Source organism: Garra rufa, chromosome 21 (genome assembly GCF_049309525.1).
Source record: "Garra rufa chromosome 21, GarRuf1.0, whole genome shotgun sequence".
In the NCBI taxonomy this organism is placed as follows: Eukaryota; Metazoa; Chordata; class Actinopteri; order Cypriniformes; family Cyprinidae; genus Garra; species Garra rufa.
In genome coordinates, this window is record NC_133381.1 from 16,963,470 (window position 1) to 16,980,956 (window position 17,487).

A 17,487-nucleotide genomic window follows, 5' to 3' on the forward strand; every position below is an offset into this window, starting at 1 on the left:
AATTGAATCGAATTGTGAAATGTGTCAAAACTTAGCCCTATCTTAAAGTTTTCTAAAGTTGCATTTATTTGAGCAAACATGGAATAAAAATTGATATTGTGAAACATTGTGATTTAAAATATCTCCTTTCTATCTGTATATATTTTTAAAATGTATCCTAATATTTCCTGTCATGGCAAAGCTGAATTTTCAGCAGTCATTACTGATACGTTTTCCCCAGTTTCGGTGTTGGTGTGATTACTGTCTTTTGCCTTTGTAGGCCAGTATTGATGGATCACTGAGAAATGAGGATGACATACTCAGCAGTGAAAAATCCATAATATTAAACAAGCACAATAGGAGAGATAGGGAAAACCTAAGTAAGAACTGTTTTTATAATGTGGGGGCTGTCGAGGCTGGATTCTGATGTAATTTTCTTCTGTTCTTGTTTGGTTTGCAAGAGGGGGTGGTGATGAGGGGGGCGGTAATAATTACCCGGAATTCTTTAGTGGTCTCATTTCTTCTAGTTCTATAACGTCTGCCTTCACGCTCTCTACTTCTCTTTTTATGGTTCCTTCTTTTCTTTTTCTTCTGAACCTGCAATTACGGAGACTTCTTGGGTCTTTCTCTCTCTATTGTGCGCTTCCTGAGCCGGAGCATGAGTGCAAAGTGCAAAGCTGTCTTCGTTTCAGTTGAACAGAGGAGGGATGAAATCTGTTTTAAACCGTTACAGAAAGTAATTGTCTCACCCACATTCCTATCTCTCTTTCTTTCTTTCTCCTGCTTTGGAATTGAACTTTCCATGCATTTCTCTTCCTTTTCTCAGACAGAAGGAAACTTAGAAGGCAAGGAGCAAATGCACTAGATATGCAGAGCAGAAATTGGACTTCTTTGCTTGCATTTCATTTCTTTTGTGCTTTGTGCTCTGTCTAACAAATAGCAAAATCGTGTGTTCTTTTCAAACGCACTGTTTATTGTCATCAAAGTCACAAAGATATTTATGTAGCAAAAGTTAAAACTACATTATTTTCTGCTTAACAAAAATAGACATGTTTCTTCCTAAGGCTTTACATTTGCACGAAAGAAAAACATTTAAACATGTGGTTTTATACATGAACACCCTCAAAGTGTAATAATGTTCCCACGTCCAAATGTCACATATTCGCACACATATACGCTCTACAAAAAAAACAATACATATTTACTATAGAGTGACATTCAGATATAAATAACCCTGTAGAAATGGTTAACTCTTTAAAAATACAAAAATGTATATGCATATTTACAGTACATAGACAAAGAACAGCATTGTAAAACTCAACAGAACGATTAGGGAAAGAAAAATTGTCACTTTTTCCATTTTGCTCTTTTGCAAGTCTTTTTTTTCTGTGTCTTGTGGCCAGTGTTCCCACACTGAGAACATTAATTAAGTAAACCCATATGACAGCACTTCAGGCACTTGCACAATATTTTCACACATAATTTTCAGAGGCAAGTAAGAAAAAGAGACTATTTATGCCGTCAGAATTGAATCCAACATTTTTTAAGCTGTATTCACTCTCAATAAATACTCATCTCCTCTACCCTTTGGTTTACACATGATTTCTCTACAATTCTCTGCTGAAATGAGCTTTTCAATGTCATAAACTTCTTATAAAGTTCAGTCTATGCAGGTTTTAAATAAATAAATAAAATAAATAAATAAAGGCACCATAAGAACAGGTCCACCCATTGCCTTTGGGCTTCATATCTAAACCCTGAAGATACAATACATGCTACAAAATCAAAACCACATGCCACTGAGTTCCACTAAAACATCATCTAGAAAATATTTCTTATTCTGTTTTGAAAAACTCACAATGCGATCTTGTTTTCTCAAAATTGAGTCACCTATTCGTAAGTCTAAACTAGGGCTGCACGATTTGGAGAAAAAATCTAATTGCGATTTTTCTGATCAAAATTGCGATTTAAAATGCGATTTACTACTATTTCATAAAAGAGCTACAGGTTTGATATGGTGGTTTTAACAGCACCAAAGAAAGACCAAGCATAATCACAAAGTATGCTACACTGTTCTACTGTTTATTTAAAACCTCTTTAAACCTATTTTAAAACCAACATTGTTGCCTTTTTTAAAATAAAGCATAGGCGTAATTCTATGGGGGGACAGGGGGACACGTCCCCCCCAATATTCAAAGAAGGACAATTTGTCCCCCCCAATATTTGATCATACTGTATGATTATGCGGGCAATATCGATGTGATTGCAAATACGTCTTTCTTTCCAGCTCCGAAAATATAAAATCCCGGCCGGTCCATTTCCCAAATCCATTCGACTGGCCTTACACTATACATTAACAAAACCTAATCCATGTCATGTTTTCCCTTATACCTTTAGTAGCTCGTGCACCGTCAGTGAGTTAGGGAAAAACAAACAGAAGAAGAGCGCGAAATCTGACAGACATTTGGCACATATCTATGAATGGTAAATATCCTGTTTTTGGTTGACATAATCCCTTAGATAACGACCAGGTGAATTTCGAATTGTAGAATTTGTAAATGTCGACTGTAATATTATACAGCTTGTATGAATGGGGCTATTGACAATCTAGCCGATAGCTATCTAACGTTACTGTATACACGCTAGCATGTAGCCTGGCTTTAAAGCAAACTGGGATAGCGGTCAGTGACAGGCTTGTCAAATGTACTGTACCAAACCCAGTTTTTAAAGCTAACGTTAGCGTTTTGAGCCACGGTCCTGTTCTCCGAATTGGGTTATTATTTTAGCAAGTTATTTTAGAGTCCTGCCATTTGTTCTTTCTTACTTCACCATTTTCATCCCTTGGAATTGCGTTGCTGTTATATTTCACAGTAGTGGCCAAAAATGGACAAAAGAAAGACTGCAGCAGCTGACATCCGTAATTTTCTGGAGATTTTAGGCATTTTTAACAGAGAAGTGAGAAGTAATTAATTTAATGTTCTAAGGTACCGGACAGCATGACATTAATAGCTCTTAACCCTTGTATGGTGTTCGGGTCTGTAGGACCTTTACTCTGTCCTCCTCCTGTCAGGCCTTGCTGTTATGTGTGTGTATGTATGTGTGTGTGTGTTCTTGTATAGTATATGGTTTATGAGGACACATGTGTATAATGACTTGGGTATTACAACGTAAACATGGTTTATGAGGACATCTGTGTCTTCGTAAACCAAACGGCTTAAAAAACATACTAAATGGTGTTTTTTGAACTTCAAAAAAGGCCAAAAGTTTTCTGTGATTGGTAGGTTTGGGGTAGGGTTAGTGTAGGGGGATAGATTATAGATTATAGTTTGTACATTTGTAAAACCATTACGCCTATGGAGAGTCCCTGTATGAACCACATATCTGTGTGTGTGTGTGTGTGTGTGTGTGCATGCATGTGAGAGAGAGATTGTGTGTAAGTGTGAGAGAGTGTGAGTGCAAAAGTGAGTTTTGTTTCTACCCCTGCCGTTCCCGCACAAGGTTACAATTCTTAAATGTGATCTAACAAAGCTAACGAGGAAATATTAACCATAAATGCTGTTTATATTGCTTGTAATTGGGATGAAGTAGCCTAAATATCTGTTGAGTATTTTAACATAAATTGTTTGATTATGTTGAATTAAAAAACCCAAAATGCAGCGGGTCCACCAGACCCACGGACACTGGCTGAAAATCAAAAATATGAACACCACACAAGGGTTAACTGACATTCATTGTGAGTGAATGTAACGTTATAGGGTAAGCTGTGGTAACAAGCCGCCCCTAAGAACAATGTTTAATTATTGAAACAAAAAAGCAGAAATAGGTTGGACAGAATTGATAGAAAACAAGTCTGCAAAAGCTTAATAGCCATGAGTGACATCCGCAAGAATGTGTTTGGATCATTTTAATAAAAGTGTTAAGGGTGGCATGTTACAAAGTATGCACTGGTTCATTTCATATGAATATTTAAAGGGATATTTTCAAAAATGAAAATTCTGTCATCATTTACTCACCCTCAAGTTGTTTAAAACCTGTAAGAATTTCTTTCTTCTGCTGAACACAAAAGAAGATCATTTGAAAAATGTCTGTAACCAAACAGTTGATGGACACCATTGACCTACTATGGAAGTCAATGGGGTCCATCAACTGTTTGGTTACAGACATTTTTCAAAATATCTTCTTTTGTGTTCAGCAGAAGAAAGAATTTTTTTAAACAACTTGAGGGTGAGTAAATGATGACAGAATTTTCATTTTTGGGTGAACTATCCCTTTAAATTAAGCTTTGTGACTTAATAGCCTGTATGCTGATGCTGTAATCATTACAGGGTGAGTATACGTTGGTTTGACGATCAGATGTAATAAAATGCCTTGTTGTGTTATACAATTACAAACATTTGGACTCTGACTTTTATTTTATTTTGATTTAAAAAATGTGTGCATGCGCCAACACAAAAAGTCCCACAGTTGTCCCCCCCAATGTGTGATTGACAATTTCGCCCTTGAAATAAAGTTGTCAGTTATCATGACATATTAAGAAAATAACTACAGTATCTTAAATAAAATTAACAATTAAAATGCTATAATAAAATATTATTAAAATCTTTTATAATATATATATATATATATATATAATTTTATAATAAAATATTATTAAAATCTTAAACTTTTAGGAATCCAAACACACTGTGAACAATTTTACATCAGTAAAACACTAATGATAACCTACATTAAGAGACACTTTGTTGGGAAGTTGAGCCGCTGCTCCCGCTCATCTTTTCCAAATGGCGTTAACGTTATTTGCTCAGTACCTGCAGTAGAGACGAGACCTGCACTCCTACTGGATTATAGCGGGACCCGAGGCAACCGACTGCGGCGCGGGACAAAACTTGATGGGCGAGTGCGGCTGTTCGGGACGCGGGAAAATAAAATGATTCGCGGGACCCCCGCAAAATAGAAATAGGCTATCTAAAAAGCAAATATTGTTATTAATCTATTGCACAAAAGCAGCAAGAACAACTAGTATATAACTTACAGCTAGTAAGCACAAGGATAGGCAGTCATCAGAGGTTAGAATCCACTCACTGCTCAAACATTCTTGCACAGTGCTGAATATTGCGTGCTCGCGAATTAAAACACACGAATTGTAGACTTCACTAGTTCGCTTTTGCATATAATAAACAGCGTAAAGTTAAGCGTGTTTGGCATGCTGTCCGGGAGAGGGCTCCGAGCTCGGTAGTCATTCCCGAGCCCGGGGCACTCCCCCTGCCCAGGGAGAGGGGTCCGAGCTCGGCCTTTGGCCCGAACCCAATAGCGCTCCCCCCCTGGCTGGAGGTGAGGAGAAAATAAACAGGGGGGGTGGGAGGGATGCTGGAATCAGAGATAGCTGAAGGTAGGACTGCTTGGTTATTTAAAGGGACTGTAGTAATGGGATAGGGAGAGTGATTGGATAGGGAGTGATTGCTGATGATGAATTGGCCGTGTTAATTATCTGCGCGAGCTCCTCCTGAAATTTGTTATTGAAACATCACATTGTGAAAGATTCATTGTGCATAATATTCATTGTGTTAGAGCTTTATGAGATCGCATTTGAACTGAGATGTCAACTTTAGCTTTGTCTACTTGCATTCTGCTATGGATACACACAATAGCTCATGCTTGCTCTTCTGTTAAGAATAACAGTGGTTTGTGAATGTTGATGCTTAGCCTATATAACAAATATTTTATCAGGAGCGTTTATGCTGGGGTTTTGTGAAATTACGAGATGTTACAAAACTGTTTCATGTAAATTCAATTGATGTACTGAGAAAAACTATATAGGTTACTTTTATGCGGGCAGGAGCGGGACAAAACATGAATGTCGAGACGGGAACTGAACGAGATAAACATATTTCTGCGGACGCGGGACTGAAAAATACGTCCTGTGCATGTCTCTACATGCAGTGTTAAAATGCCCCCTATTGGTTAAACTCTGCATCAAACGTAATATAAGCATGAAGACGTAATGTGCACATGAAGCGACCTGTCAGAAACGACTTAAATGCTTGTTACCACATTTGATAATAAATCGAAATAATCGCAGCTCTTGCGATTTGAAAATCGCACCCTTTCAAATCGCGATTTCGGTTTAAAAACGATTAATCGTGCAGCCCTAGTCTAAACAGCACTTTAGCACTATAACATAAGAGACAAATCAGACCACGATACGTAACAGGCCCTACGGATTCTCTTTGAATGTTGGCTAACTAGCAGCTTTCGTGGATTGCAGCTTTACAGAAGTTTGATTTCAGAATCGATTGGAGAAAGAAAGAAAGACAGAAAGAAAGGAAGAGAGTTAATAAATACTTTTATAAAAAGAATCTCTTTTGCTACTAAAATCTCTTGCTACAGTTAACATCTCGTATTCTTTTTGAGCTCAGAAATGCAGAGCCTGGTCTCCCGCTGTTTCCTCTGCTTTCATTGTTCTCTCTCCCTCCAGAGTCGATTCTCTACCTTTGTGATCGTTCATCTCTATAGCAACAGGGAGACCTCAGTCTGCAGGTCTGGCTTCGACTCCCCCATCTTTTACGATTTCCTTGGCCCTCCCAATCTTTCCATTTTGCTGCTGATGCCCAGAGCCATTCGGGGATCTGCGTTTCAAGAGTCGATTGATGATGTCACTGCAGGTCTTCCTGTACTGGTGTCGCAGAAGAGAGTAGACGAAGGGGTCGCATGCAGCTTTGCTGTACGCCAGACTTTTACACAGCACGCCCCAATATGGATTAAACGGCTCCGTCACAAATAGCTCCACAATCCTAAAGACATGACACCCATATGAGCAAGCTGCAAAGTCTGTTTTTAGTATCTTGTTTGCATATGGAAAGTTATACGTTTAAATAACAGATGGCAGTAAATGCACAACAATTTTGTTATCAGTTTAGTTATGTGAGGGATAAACTGTGACCTGAATGGGACACTAACACTTGCTTTTAAAAAATTGCTTTTGACAGGGGCTTTGAGGAAGAAAAGCTTTAGCAAGAGTCAGGGATACACAAGACAGTTCATCCTTCCATCTACTCTGAGCGTACCCAGGTTATGTAACATGCCTAGTCAGGAGGCCCTTCTTCATTTTGGATTATGAGTCAGGTAGACATGCATGACCAGAGACATTAGTACGAGAGCTACAGGCTTCACATTTCATAACTTTTTGGCAGAGCTAAGTAGATTACTTAAAAATTGTAATTTATTTCTGATTCCAAATTATATGACACAAAGTGTAGTTACAGTAGTAACGTAATTCATTACATTACATATGTTAGGTAATATAATCAGATTACTTTTAGATTACTTTAGACCTAAGAGAGAAAAAATATTTACAAAATAAAGTACTTGTAATTAATTATATTGGGTTTTAAAATGTTTATTAGATTACAGTTACTCTTTAATGGATTACATTAGGAGTGTGACGAGACACTTATCTCACGAGACGAGACGAGACACGAGATTGGGTTCACGAGAACGAGACGAGACAAGATTTTTAAACTTTTTTAAAGAAATCCTCAGTGATGAAAATATATAGGGGAAAATTGTATTTTATTCAACAAAAATGTAGGTGCATTTTGATATGAACCTGTACTTTATGAAATTAAACTTCTATTTTAATGAATATATTATATTATATTATATTATATTATATTATATTATATTATATTATATAAACATGTAAATCAATGCTGCATGATTCTGGATAAATTGAAAAACAATTTTCTGTAAAGTGGAGAAGAGGAAAAAAGGAATAGAAATCTAAACAAAATTACGTAATTTACTAGTGGTTCTGACAGAATATTCATTGCTTAAGTCTATATTTGAACAACATTTAAAAAAAATGAAGGAGCCAGTGTCTCAATTAATAAAAACTTGTTTCACTGTTGGAATCTCTTGAATGTATAATTCAATGACAAATACTTTTTTAAACGTGCAGTTGTCGCCATCTTCTGGCAAAGAGGAGAAGCGTTACACTACAGATGTGTTAGAAGATACTTTCGTTTTAATCGCTACTGTAGACAATAAGTGTTTATACCACTGATCTATAATAGAGAATTATAGAGTCATTATATAGATCAGTGGTTTATACCCAAACTATAAGATTTTATCCCAGTACCTATGTTATTAAAATGTCTGTAACAAAGAAATAATGATGATTATGTGGTTAAAAAGACTGTTTGTGTTGCTTTCTGAAACCACAGCAGTAAGAATGCAGATTTGAATGTCTTCAATAACTTTCACATCGTAAGCGTCAGTGGAGCGCGTGAAACAGTTGTAATAGACATCGCTGAATCCTTTTCATTCATGAATAAGATCGCTTGGGTGTTTGAATAGAGATTGTGATATTTTAAGGAGTATTAATGCAGCTCTAATGTAAACACTGCAAAATGTTTTGCCATGATATCGTCACGACAAAAGTGATATCGACACATCGGAATATCGCGAGATCTCGTGCCACGAGATATCGTCACATCCCTAGATTACATGATTACATATTTTTCACACAATATGTTAAACTAATTTAATTTTCATTTTAAACTAAAAAATGTGTCCAGATTGAGTTATTTGATGACAGTTAATGACAACATTGACATGCAAGTAAACAAAATATTTGTATTTTTAGTGCTTTTATTTTAAAGTAATTATTTTTCTTCAAGTTCACATTTTTATATTTAGTTAATAAGCTTTTCGTCAAACCCTGCTTTAGTCTAACCCTAACATTTAATGCACTTGAGTTGATAATAAATAATAGAATATATTTTATTTTTATTTCCATATCAATTTGGTACACGATAATATTTTTTCAAATCTACGTGATGAATTTGTTAAGACAGAAGTAATCCAAAAGCAGTCACCTTATATTACCTAAAATGTGTAACTTAATAGAGCTATAGAGTTTTTTGTCAGGTACTTTGTAAGCAGTAACGGACTGCAATTTGTAAGTGATCCATATTATTTGTAATGCATATTTTAATGCAAAATATTTAAATGATTACGCACTCTAAAAAATGACTGGGCTAATTACAACCCACCGCTGGATGAAATATGAACAAACCCAGTGACTGGGCTGTTTTGATCCAGTGGTTGGGTTAAATGTTTAACCCAGCCTTCTGGATATTTCTTGCTTAAAATTAGCCCAAAATAGGTTAAATACAATCCAGCGTTGGGTGAAATATGGACATAACCAGCATTTGGGTTGTTTTGACCCAGCAGTTGGGTTGAATGTTTAACCCAACTTTCAAGGTAGTAGTTTTATTTAATGCAACTATTGCTTAAAATTACTATATTTCTTGCTAAAATGAACCCAAAATAGCTTAAATACAACCCAGCGCTGGGTGAAATATGGACAAAACCAGCATTTGGGTTTTGACCCAGCAGTTGGGTTAAATGTTTAAATGTTTAACCCAACCTTCTGGATAGTTTTATTTAACGTAACTATTAATTAAAATTACTATATTTCTTGCTAAAATGAACCCAAAATAGCTTAAATACAACCAAGTATGGGTGAAATATTGACAAACCCAGTGACTGGGTTGTTTTGACCCAGCTTTTGGGTTAAATGTTTAGCCCAACCTTCTGGGTAGTTTTATTTAACACAACTATTGCTTAAAATTACTATATTTCTTGCTAAAATGAACCCAAAATAGGTTAAATACAACCAAGTATGGGTGAAATATGGACAAACCCAGCGACTGGGTTGTTTTGACCCAGCTTTTGGGTTAAATGTTTAGCCCAACCTTCTGGGTAGTTTTATTTAACACAACTATTGCTTAAAATTACTATATTTCTTGCTAAAATTAACCCAAAATAGGTTAAATACAACCCAGTATGGGTGAAATATGGACAAACTCAGCTACTGGGTTGTTTTGACCCAGTTGTTGGTTTAAATGTTTAGCCCAACCTTCTGGATAGTTTTATTTAATGCAAATATAATTAAAATTAATTATATTAAAATTACTATATGACTGGCTTAAAATGAAGAATCAGACATTAATTTCTAGATACATCAGCAATATTAAAAAGGTGGACATTTAATAAACATTTAAAACATGTTTATTATTAAATTATTATTTATTCAAATTGTTAATAAATAGAGATGCACCGATTGATCGGCTAGTGATCGGAATCCGCCGATTTTCGCATGATCGACCCGTATTGGTGACCGGCCGGTCAATTTCTCCTCTTGCCGATTCCTAGCCGATCCTTTTATTGTCAGCGGCGCATGCAATTATGTCACAGCCACGCGCGCGCAGCCGCACACTCACAGTCGCGTGTAAACATGTCTTTGGTGTGAGTGAAGATGACACAAAGATCGCAGTTTGTAACATTTATAAGGCCAAAATACAACGTGAGGGAACAACCACGAACCACACGCTTGTTTAGCTTGGCTGGACATGTTGTAGATCGCGCCCCCGCTCTGCATATTTTGCATGTCTCTGTTAGTTAACACACCTGATTCAGATAACCCACTCGTTAGAAGTAAGCTCCGTGAATGAACTGTGTTCCGACTGACATGGTCCCTGCCCAGTGTTCATTGCTCCCTACTCCCTGAGCAATGGAAATCCATTGACGTTTACTACACTTTCATTCATTCACATATTTGCGCTGCGCCTCCGCATACAGCCTCTTCACACACTAATAGTTCAAAGCGAGCGTATATGTTCCATTTGAAGGTAATTAAAGCGTGCGCGACGTGAATTTAATTTGTATTTATTTACAGATGCATTTATGTTACACTTCTCTAGTAAATATCATCTGTGTGTGAAGACGATGTATGCAGTGGCGTAGCGCAAATATGTGAATGAATGTTACGACATGTAGTAACGTTACCGCTGGATTAACTGGTGACAAGGCAGAAATGCTTCTCTTTATCAAGGAAAATTTGCCATTAATGCTCAAGTAATAGCATTTAGTACTAGAATTGTTATTTCTACCTGTTTGAAGACACAGTGCACGTTTTGTTATTAAAGTTGTTGTGAGATGATCCTGTAATTAATGTTGAAAAAAAATCCATATAAAATTCATTGAAGGAAAGTAGATTTTTGTATGCCTGCTTTGTTACTTATATTTTATTTCTAATGTTTTCAAGGCTCAGAGCACTTTATTTTGTTGTTCAAGTTATTTTGTTGTAAGAAGATCCTATAATGTTTAAAAATGTATTTTGCTAAATATTTCTGCATAGGCCTATGCTTTCATTACAGTTCTTAAAAAAAAAAAAATCGGAATCTGCAAAAATCGGAATCGGCAGGTCACACTTACTGAAAAATCGGGGGAAAAAAAAAAAAATCGGAATCGGCCAAGAAAATTGCAATCGGTGCATCTCTATTAATAAATGTTAATTTGTTTAACTTATTAATAAATGTTAATTTCGATCCTCGTTTGGGTTTCTTTTAAGCAAGAAATAGTCATTTTAAGCAATAGTTGAGTTAAAAGATTTAACACAACTGCTGGGTCAAAACAACCCAATGGTTGGGTTTGCCAATATTTCACCCAGAGCTAGGTTGTTTTTCACCAAGCATTTTTTAGAGTGTATTTATTTGATTGCTTTTCATTTTATCTACATTACTGACATTTTTTTCAATTTTGCTTTAAGCACACGTTGTTCCTCATGGGTAAATTAATTATTGCCATTTAAAGGTATTAACTGAAAAAAACTATTCAGTTATGTTCACTAACAAATTGGAAAATATGTTATGAATGTCTCCGGTCTCTTTTAAACAATATGCAGTGTCCTCCAGCTTATTAGTATTACATCAAGCATGCAGTTTAATAACATCCAGGGATCTCAACCTGGCCAGCAAATTAAAACTATAATAGCAGCATGACTGCACAGATGCTGAGCCCAGGGGAGAAAAGCAAGGTGGCTCACCTGGTAATGACATAAGGGGTGAAACAGACGACGAAGGTTCCAATGAAGGTACTAATTTTGCGGGTGGCCCTCTGTCTCCTCCTTTTCTGCTCCTCCAGACAGCGCTGACGAACACTGGACAAAAGTTATGACCTCCATTTAGATGATTTCTCTCACTTGAATTGTATATTATGTTGTTATGCATATGAGACAAGCACATTGGACTTTTATCCAGCTTTAAACAGATGTTATCTGTTCAACAGACATACATACATCACCACATTACAAACCTTTTAAATATTCTGACAAAACATAGAGACATAACAGGTGTTCCCATAGAGTGAGGATGTTTGCCTAAGCTGTTTCAGTGAATCATTGAAATGTCAGATTAACTTCGTCACACCTGCCGTGGATTATTTAACACTTGCTCACATGGTCACTTGTGTCAAGCAGACGTAAGGTGTGATTATTTGATTGCTATATCAGTCTATAAAAAGCCAACAGCTGGCAGTCATTTTCCTTTCTCTATGCATATGTGGAGTGCTCTGATACATCCCCTGCCTGAACACCAGATGTGCTCATTACATGTGGTTTGTAGGGCTATTGTGATTTGTCATTGTTGGTTAATAAGTTATTGTGGTCGACATGTTGCCATTGAAAGTCATCCAGAGCTCTGGGCAATGAGCTGCTGGTGTTCACTCTCTGATGAGCACAAATGTCTCTTGATATTTGTTGGCACGTGAGAGAGGTATGTTCAGCCACTAACTGTTTTTTCAGCCACATTATTCGGTAGCAGAATACAAATGTGCCACATTATATTATTTAAGGACCATTGATTGATTTTAAAGTAGGAATTGTTGATCACAGTTCTATTTATGCCTTGTGTCACTGCACAAGTTAGATTTCTGACAGAAATTTGAGTGGTCCAATATAAGGCTGTCACGATTCCTAGATTCAGTTCAGGTACTGCAAAGTGGCGCATTACACATACACAAATCTATTAAATGCATTATTAGACCTGCATGATATATTAAACCAATTAAAAATCATAATAAACCATAGTTATATTGTGAATTCACAAATCCTATGATTAACTTAAATACATATATGTGATGCATCTTTAATATATGTGCTTTTTGTTTGTAATATTATGGATTTAAACAGTTTTGTTCAATAAAACCACAAGATTACTTGCTTTTGATACTTTATCTGAACTAATTATTATTGCCTTATTGCTAATAATATGTGCATTTGAAGTATTTTAAAGGCTACGAAAAAATAAATATCCAATTACTCGATTAATCGTAAGAATAATCTACAGATTACTCGATTACGGAAATAATCGTTAGTGACAACCCTAGTCCAGTGCGTCTTGATTTCATGTTAACATTTTTACAAGGCTACTGTGAATAGTCATGTGACCTGAGCTGTTTACTTCCAGTTTGATCCTGCCTTTGTCAATGATCAGTTCAGTCTCTAAATCACAGTACACATAAAAAAAGTGTCAGTTTACACAGTTTTTTCCAGCTTTGTAGTTTTCCACTAGTTACAATTTTGACTATGAATATTATTTATTTACAAACGTTAGTTTGTTTCTGTTAAATATCCAAGGAATACATGTTAACTTAGTTCAGAACAATTATTTAGAATTCAATAGGTTAAAATCCCTGTCAGAGCTAGTGTAGAGGGCTGTGGACCAAAACTATGGTGCTGAAACCCAGCAGCTCTAAAGAGTTTCTCTGGCCTGTATTTAATATTTGAGTGCTGAATATGTGATATATTTTTGATATGTCCAGGGAAATAAAATGCATGTTCACTTAGTTAAGAAAAAATGTTTAAGATTCAATAGGCTAAAATCCTTGTCAGATCTAGACCTTGTCAGTCCAAAACTGTGGTGCGCAAACCCAGCAGCTCTTAAGAGTTTCTCTGCCCTTTGTTTAATATTTGAGTGCTGAATATAAAATATTGATATCCACGGAAATAAAATACATGTTTACTCAGTTCAGAACAGTTATTTAGGATTCAGTAGGTTAAAATCCCTGTCGGATCTAGTGTAGAAGGCTGTGGACCAAAGCTGTGGTGCTGAAACTCAGCAGCTCTCAGAGTTTCTCTGGCCTCTGTTTTTTATATTTGAGTGCTGAGTATGTGATATAATATTTATTGGTGCAGACACTTAAAAGCTACATTTGAAAAGAATATTAGTAAGTTTGACAATCAGAAAAGTAAATTAATTTCCTAATAAAGAAAAAGCATACATGGGCAATTAGAGAAAGGGGTATTCCCAGAGTTCCCTGTACAAACTTTCTTGGTGTTATTGGTTATTTGTTTGGGTTTTGTAGCATTTTAAGTGGTTTATTACGTTTAGAATGTTTGTTAACATGGTTAGTGGTAACATTTGAATAATTAAAGACTACAGTTATTGCATTTGACAATTAAATAACCTATTGACAGTATATAGCCAATGTATTATCGTCTCCGTGGTTCTACGATAAAGTTCTGGAAACCACCGCTGCCAGTTTTCTTCCTATTTTTTCTTTTTATTCTCACTCATTCTTACCTGGGGTGAATGTCCACCAGCAGTACGAGCGTTTGCATGGTTATCACGTCTATACGCTTGCAGTGAAAGCGCGCAACTTTGAGCACTTTCAGATACGTGACGCAGAGTACCACCGACACCAACAGGAACGTGAGCGAGTGCAGCACCATGGTGTAAATCGCGAACTGCGTCTTGGCATTGACCGCCCTGCCGTTACAGAGCGTGCACGACGCATACAGCTGATGGTAGCCCACCCAGGAGAGGCAGGCAGCAACCACAGAGAAGGACAACGAGTGCACCCACGTGTAAGCCAGAGCGAGTACAGCGTCCCGGTGACGGATCCTGGAATGGTAACTCAGAGGGAACACCACTGCAACCCACCGGTCGATGCTGAGCGCAGCCATACTCAGCATTGAGTTGGTGGTCAGGAAAGTGTCCAGAAAGCCGACCACCTGACAGAAAAACTGTCCTCCGGGATGTGCATTACTCAACACCCCGAAAAGAGTCAACGGCATGCTGGAGGCGGACAGAAGCAGGTTGCAGAACGTTAGGTTGAGTATAAACAACCCAGGAACCTGCTTGCGAATTTCGGCATTGTATAAGAAGCAGATCAGCACCAGCACGTTGGACAGCAGCGACACAACGATGATCACGACGAGTAGGAGAGAGAGCGCAAGCTCCGCTGTGTGCATGATGTTCCCCGCTCTTAAAGCCCCCAACTTTGAACCGCAACTCCAGGACAGTTCATGACGGGGAACTAAATGGCATCAATAGAACTTGTAGATCCCCCAACGCGTTATCCACTTGTACACAGACGCTCGATGCACGGCTCTCCATGACTCCGACCTCCGTTCAGTCAGCCAAGTGTTGGGGAAATCCATCCAAACAACTGGAACGTGAAATCTCAAGAGTGGACGATTAATCCGCTCTCGCTCGCAACCCTAAAGGAATGCCTAGCGCAATTGCGCAGCTCGGGTTTGCCTGCGCTTCTAATGCAGAATTCGCCCTTGAAACAGCTTTATATGTCAAAATGTCACCCCCCTCCACCCCCCCACACACACTCACGAAATGCGCACACGTGACTAGCGTCAAAGGAATCGTCAGGGAATTAATTTTGTGAGGGGACTAAATTTAGAAAGTGTTTATATTTGTCGGAGGGAACTCTTTCACGTCACGATGAGGCAGAAGCCCTGCGTCTCGTGGTACAATTTTATGATTCGCTCGCTCACACAGCTACAAGATCTTGAAGAGCAGTATCACCTTTATGCATTTACAAACGCGATTTCTAACGCATTTAGTTTACTTGGTGGTTTGGAGAACTATGCGTCTCAAACTTTTTATTTAGACTGCTTATTCCCAAGACTGCTTATTCTTAAAATGTGTAAATTAATGTCAAGTACAAAGTCCCCAGTAGTGTACACACATTAAAAACAGGCTGGTTTTAAATGAGCATGAATTTGTTGTGGTAAACTTTGACCATGGACCACAAAACCAGTCATAAAGGTCAATTTTTTTTAAATTGAGATTTATAAATAATCTGAAAGCTGAATAAATATGACCCTGGACCACAAAACCTGAAAAAGGCTGAATAAATAAATAGCTTTCCATTGATGTATGGTTTGTTAGGATAGGGCAATATTTGGCTGAGATACAACTATTTGAAAATCTGGAATCTGAGGGTGCAAAGAAATCAAAATCACCTTTAAAGGTGTCCAAATGAAGTTCTTAGCAATGCATATTTCTAATCCAAAATTAAGTTTTGATATATTTACGGTAGGTAATGTACAAAATATCTTCATGGAACATGATTTTTACTTAATATTCTAATGATTTTTGGCATACTGGCATGTACTTTTGGCTATTGCTACAAATATGCCCATGCTACTTAAGACTGATTTTGTGGTCCAGGGTCACATATACTCTTATTGAGATGTTCACATCAGCCACATTAGTTTACTGTCTGAGTTTGGCTGAAGACATTTTGTCCTCACCATAACATCCTGAGAGACACAATGGAAATTATGAAAATGTCATTTTTCATTTCAATCTCTAACAATCAAATATCTTATTAATCTCAAAGAATTCCTAGATAGGGTGAAAAATCATCTGAGCAGCTCTTTTGAGCAGCAAATGGAATAGCTAGAGGCAGACACAAAGAGAAATAGAGAGTGAAGGAAACACTTTTAATCAAACCTTTGGTAAAATATTGATTTAAGCTTCCTTGAGGAGAAATAGACTGCATTTATAGTTCAAGCCAAATCATTTCCAGGATACATCCAGGGTGTGTAATCTATGTAACTGAACAGATAATCATGTTATTGTTGGATTGTATTAAAGTAGAATTGCAGTACTTTGAGAGTGTGCAGTAGTTCCTGCAATGTTTTCACAAATACACATTTATTTGAAGCTTGTTTAATGGGTTATATAGAGTTCAAAACACACCCTGAACTTTTTAACACAAATGTGGGCTCTCTCAATAATAACGAATCCAGTATTGCTAATACAAACAGTCAATTCTTGGACTTGGCTCTGTATTTGAATACAAAAATAGAGAGAGCGTTAGAGGCTTGATGCGTTTGGCTCTTGTTTGCTTGGCTGGGGGATGTCAGATGAAATTCCTTTCACTTTGTGTACACAAATCTGTATGTGAATTTGTACATGTGCACGTGTATGTTTGCATATCAGCATGTAGAACACGACTTAATTTAACAGTATTCATAACTTATATGACATTTGAAGTTTTTCCCTATTTTGCGGGGGAATTACTTTCATTCTGGGTCCTCCTAATTAGAAAGCAACCCTGACATTTACTTTTTCTGAACCAGAAGATCAGTTTACACACACACATGCACACACATATGCACCCACACACCAGCCCAGATTCTTATGTTGGAAGAGTTTCTATTTCACTGCAGTGTCTCTCTTACAACATAAACCCCTGTTTGCACTGTAGCATGAAGAGATAAACCAGCACACACACACACACACACACACACATATGTTGGGTTTACATGTTTTATGGGGACATTCCATAGGCGTAATGGTTTTTATACTGTACAAACTGTACTTTCTATCGCCCTACACCTACCCTACACCTACACCT

The 17,487-nt window shown here is 37.1% G+C and overlaps 1 protein-coding gene across 1 annotated transcript; it reads right to left on the reverse strand.

The window, feature by feature from the left end:
- Window positions 1-956: 956 nt before the first annotated feature.
- gpr26 (G protein-coupled receptor 26) lies at window positions 957-15,232 on the reverse strand. Its single transcript, XM_073827413.1, has 4 exons — window positions 14,406-15,232; window positions 11,870-11,983; window positions 6,144-6,770; window positions 957-1,892 (listed from the first exon to the last, which is right to left on the reverse strand). Exons 1-3 carry the CDS (start codon window positions 15,074-15,076, stop codon window positions 6,506-6,508), a joined length of 1,050 nt encoding a protein of 349 aa, XP_073683514.1. The 5' UTR covers window positions 15,077-15,232; the 3' UTR covers window positions 957-1,892; window positions 6,144-6,505.
- Between the last annotated feature and the right edge of the window lie 2,255 nt (window positions 15,233-17,487).

What these genes read in the sequence shown, in the direction of transcription:
- gpr26 (XM_073827413.1), bottom strand. Translation starts at nt 15,076, where the DNA reads ATGCACACAGCGGAGCTTGCGCTCTCTCTCCTACTCGTCGTGATCATC. An exon ending in CTGGTGGACATTCACCCCAG is followed by an intron (nt 11,984 to 14,405) that starts GTAAGAATGAGT and finishes ACTTTTGTCCAG; the next exon opens with TGTTCGTCAGCGCTGTCTGG. An exon ending in ACCCCTTATGTCATTACCAG is followed by an intron (nt 6,771 to 11,869) that starts GTGAGCCACCTT and finishes TCATGTCTTTAG; the next exon opens with GATTGTGGAGCTATTTGTGA.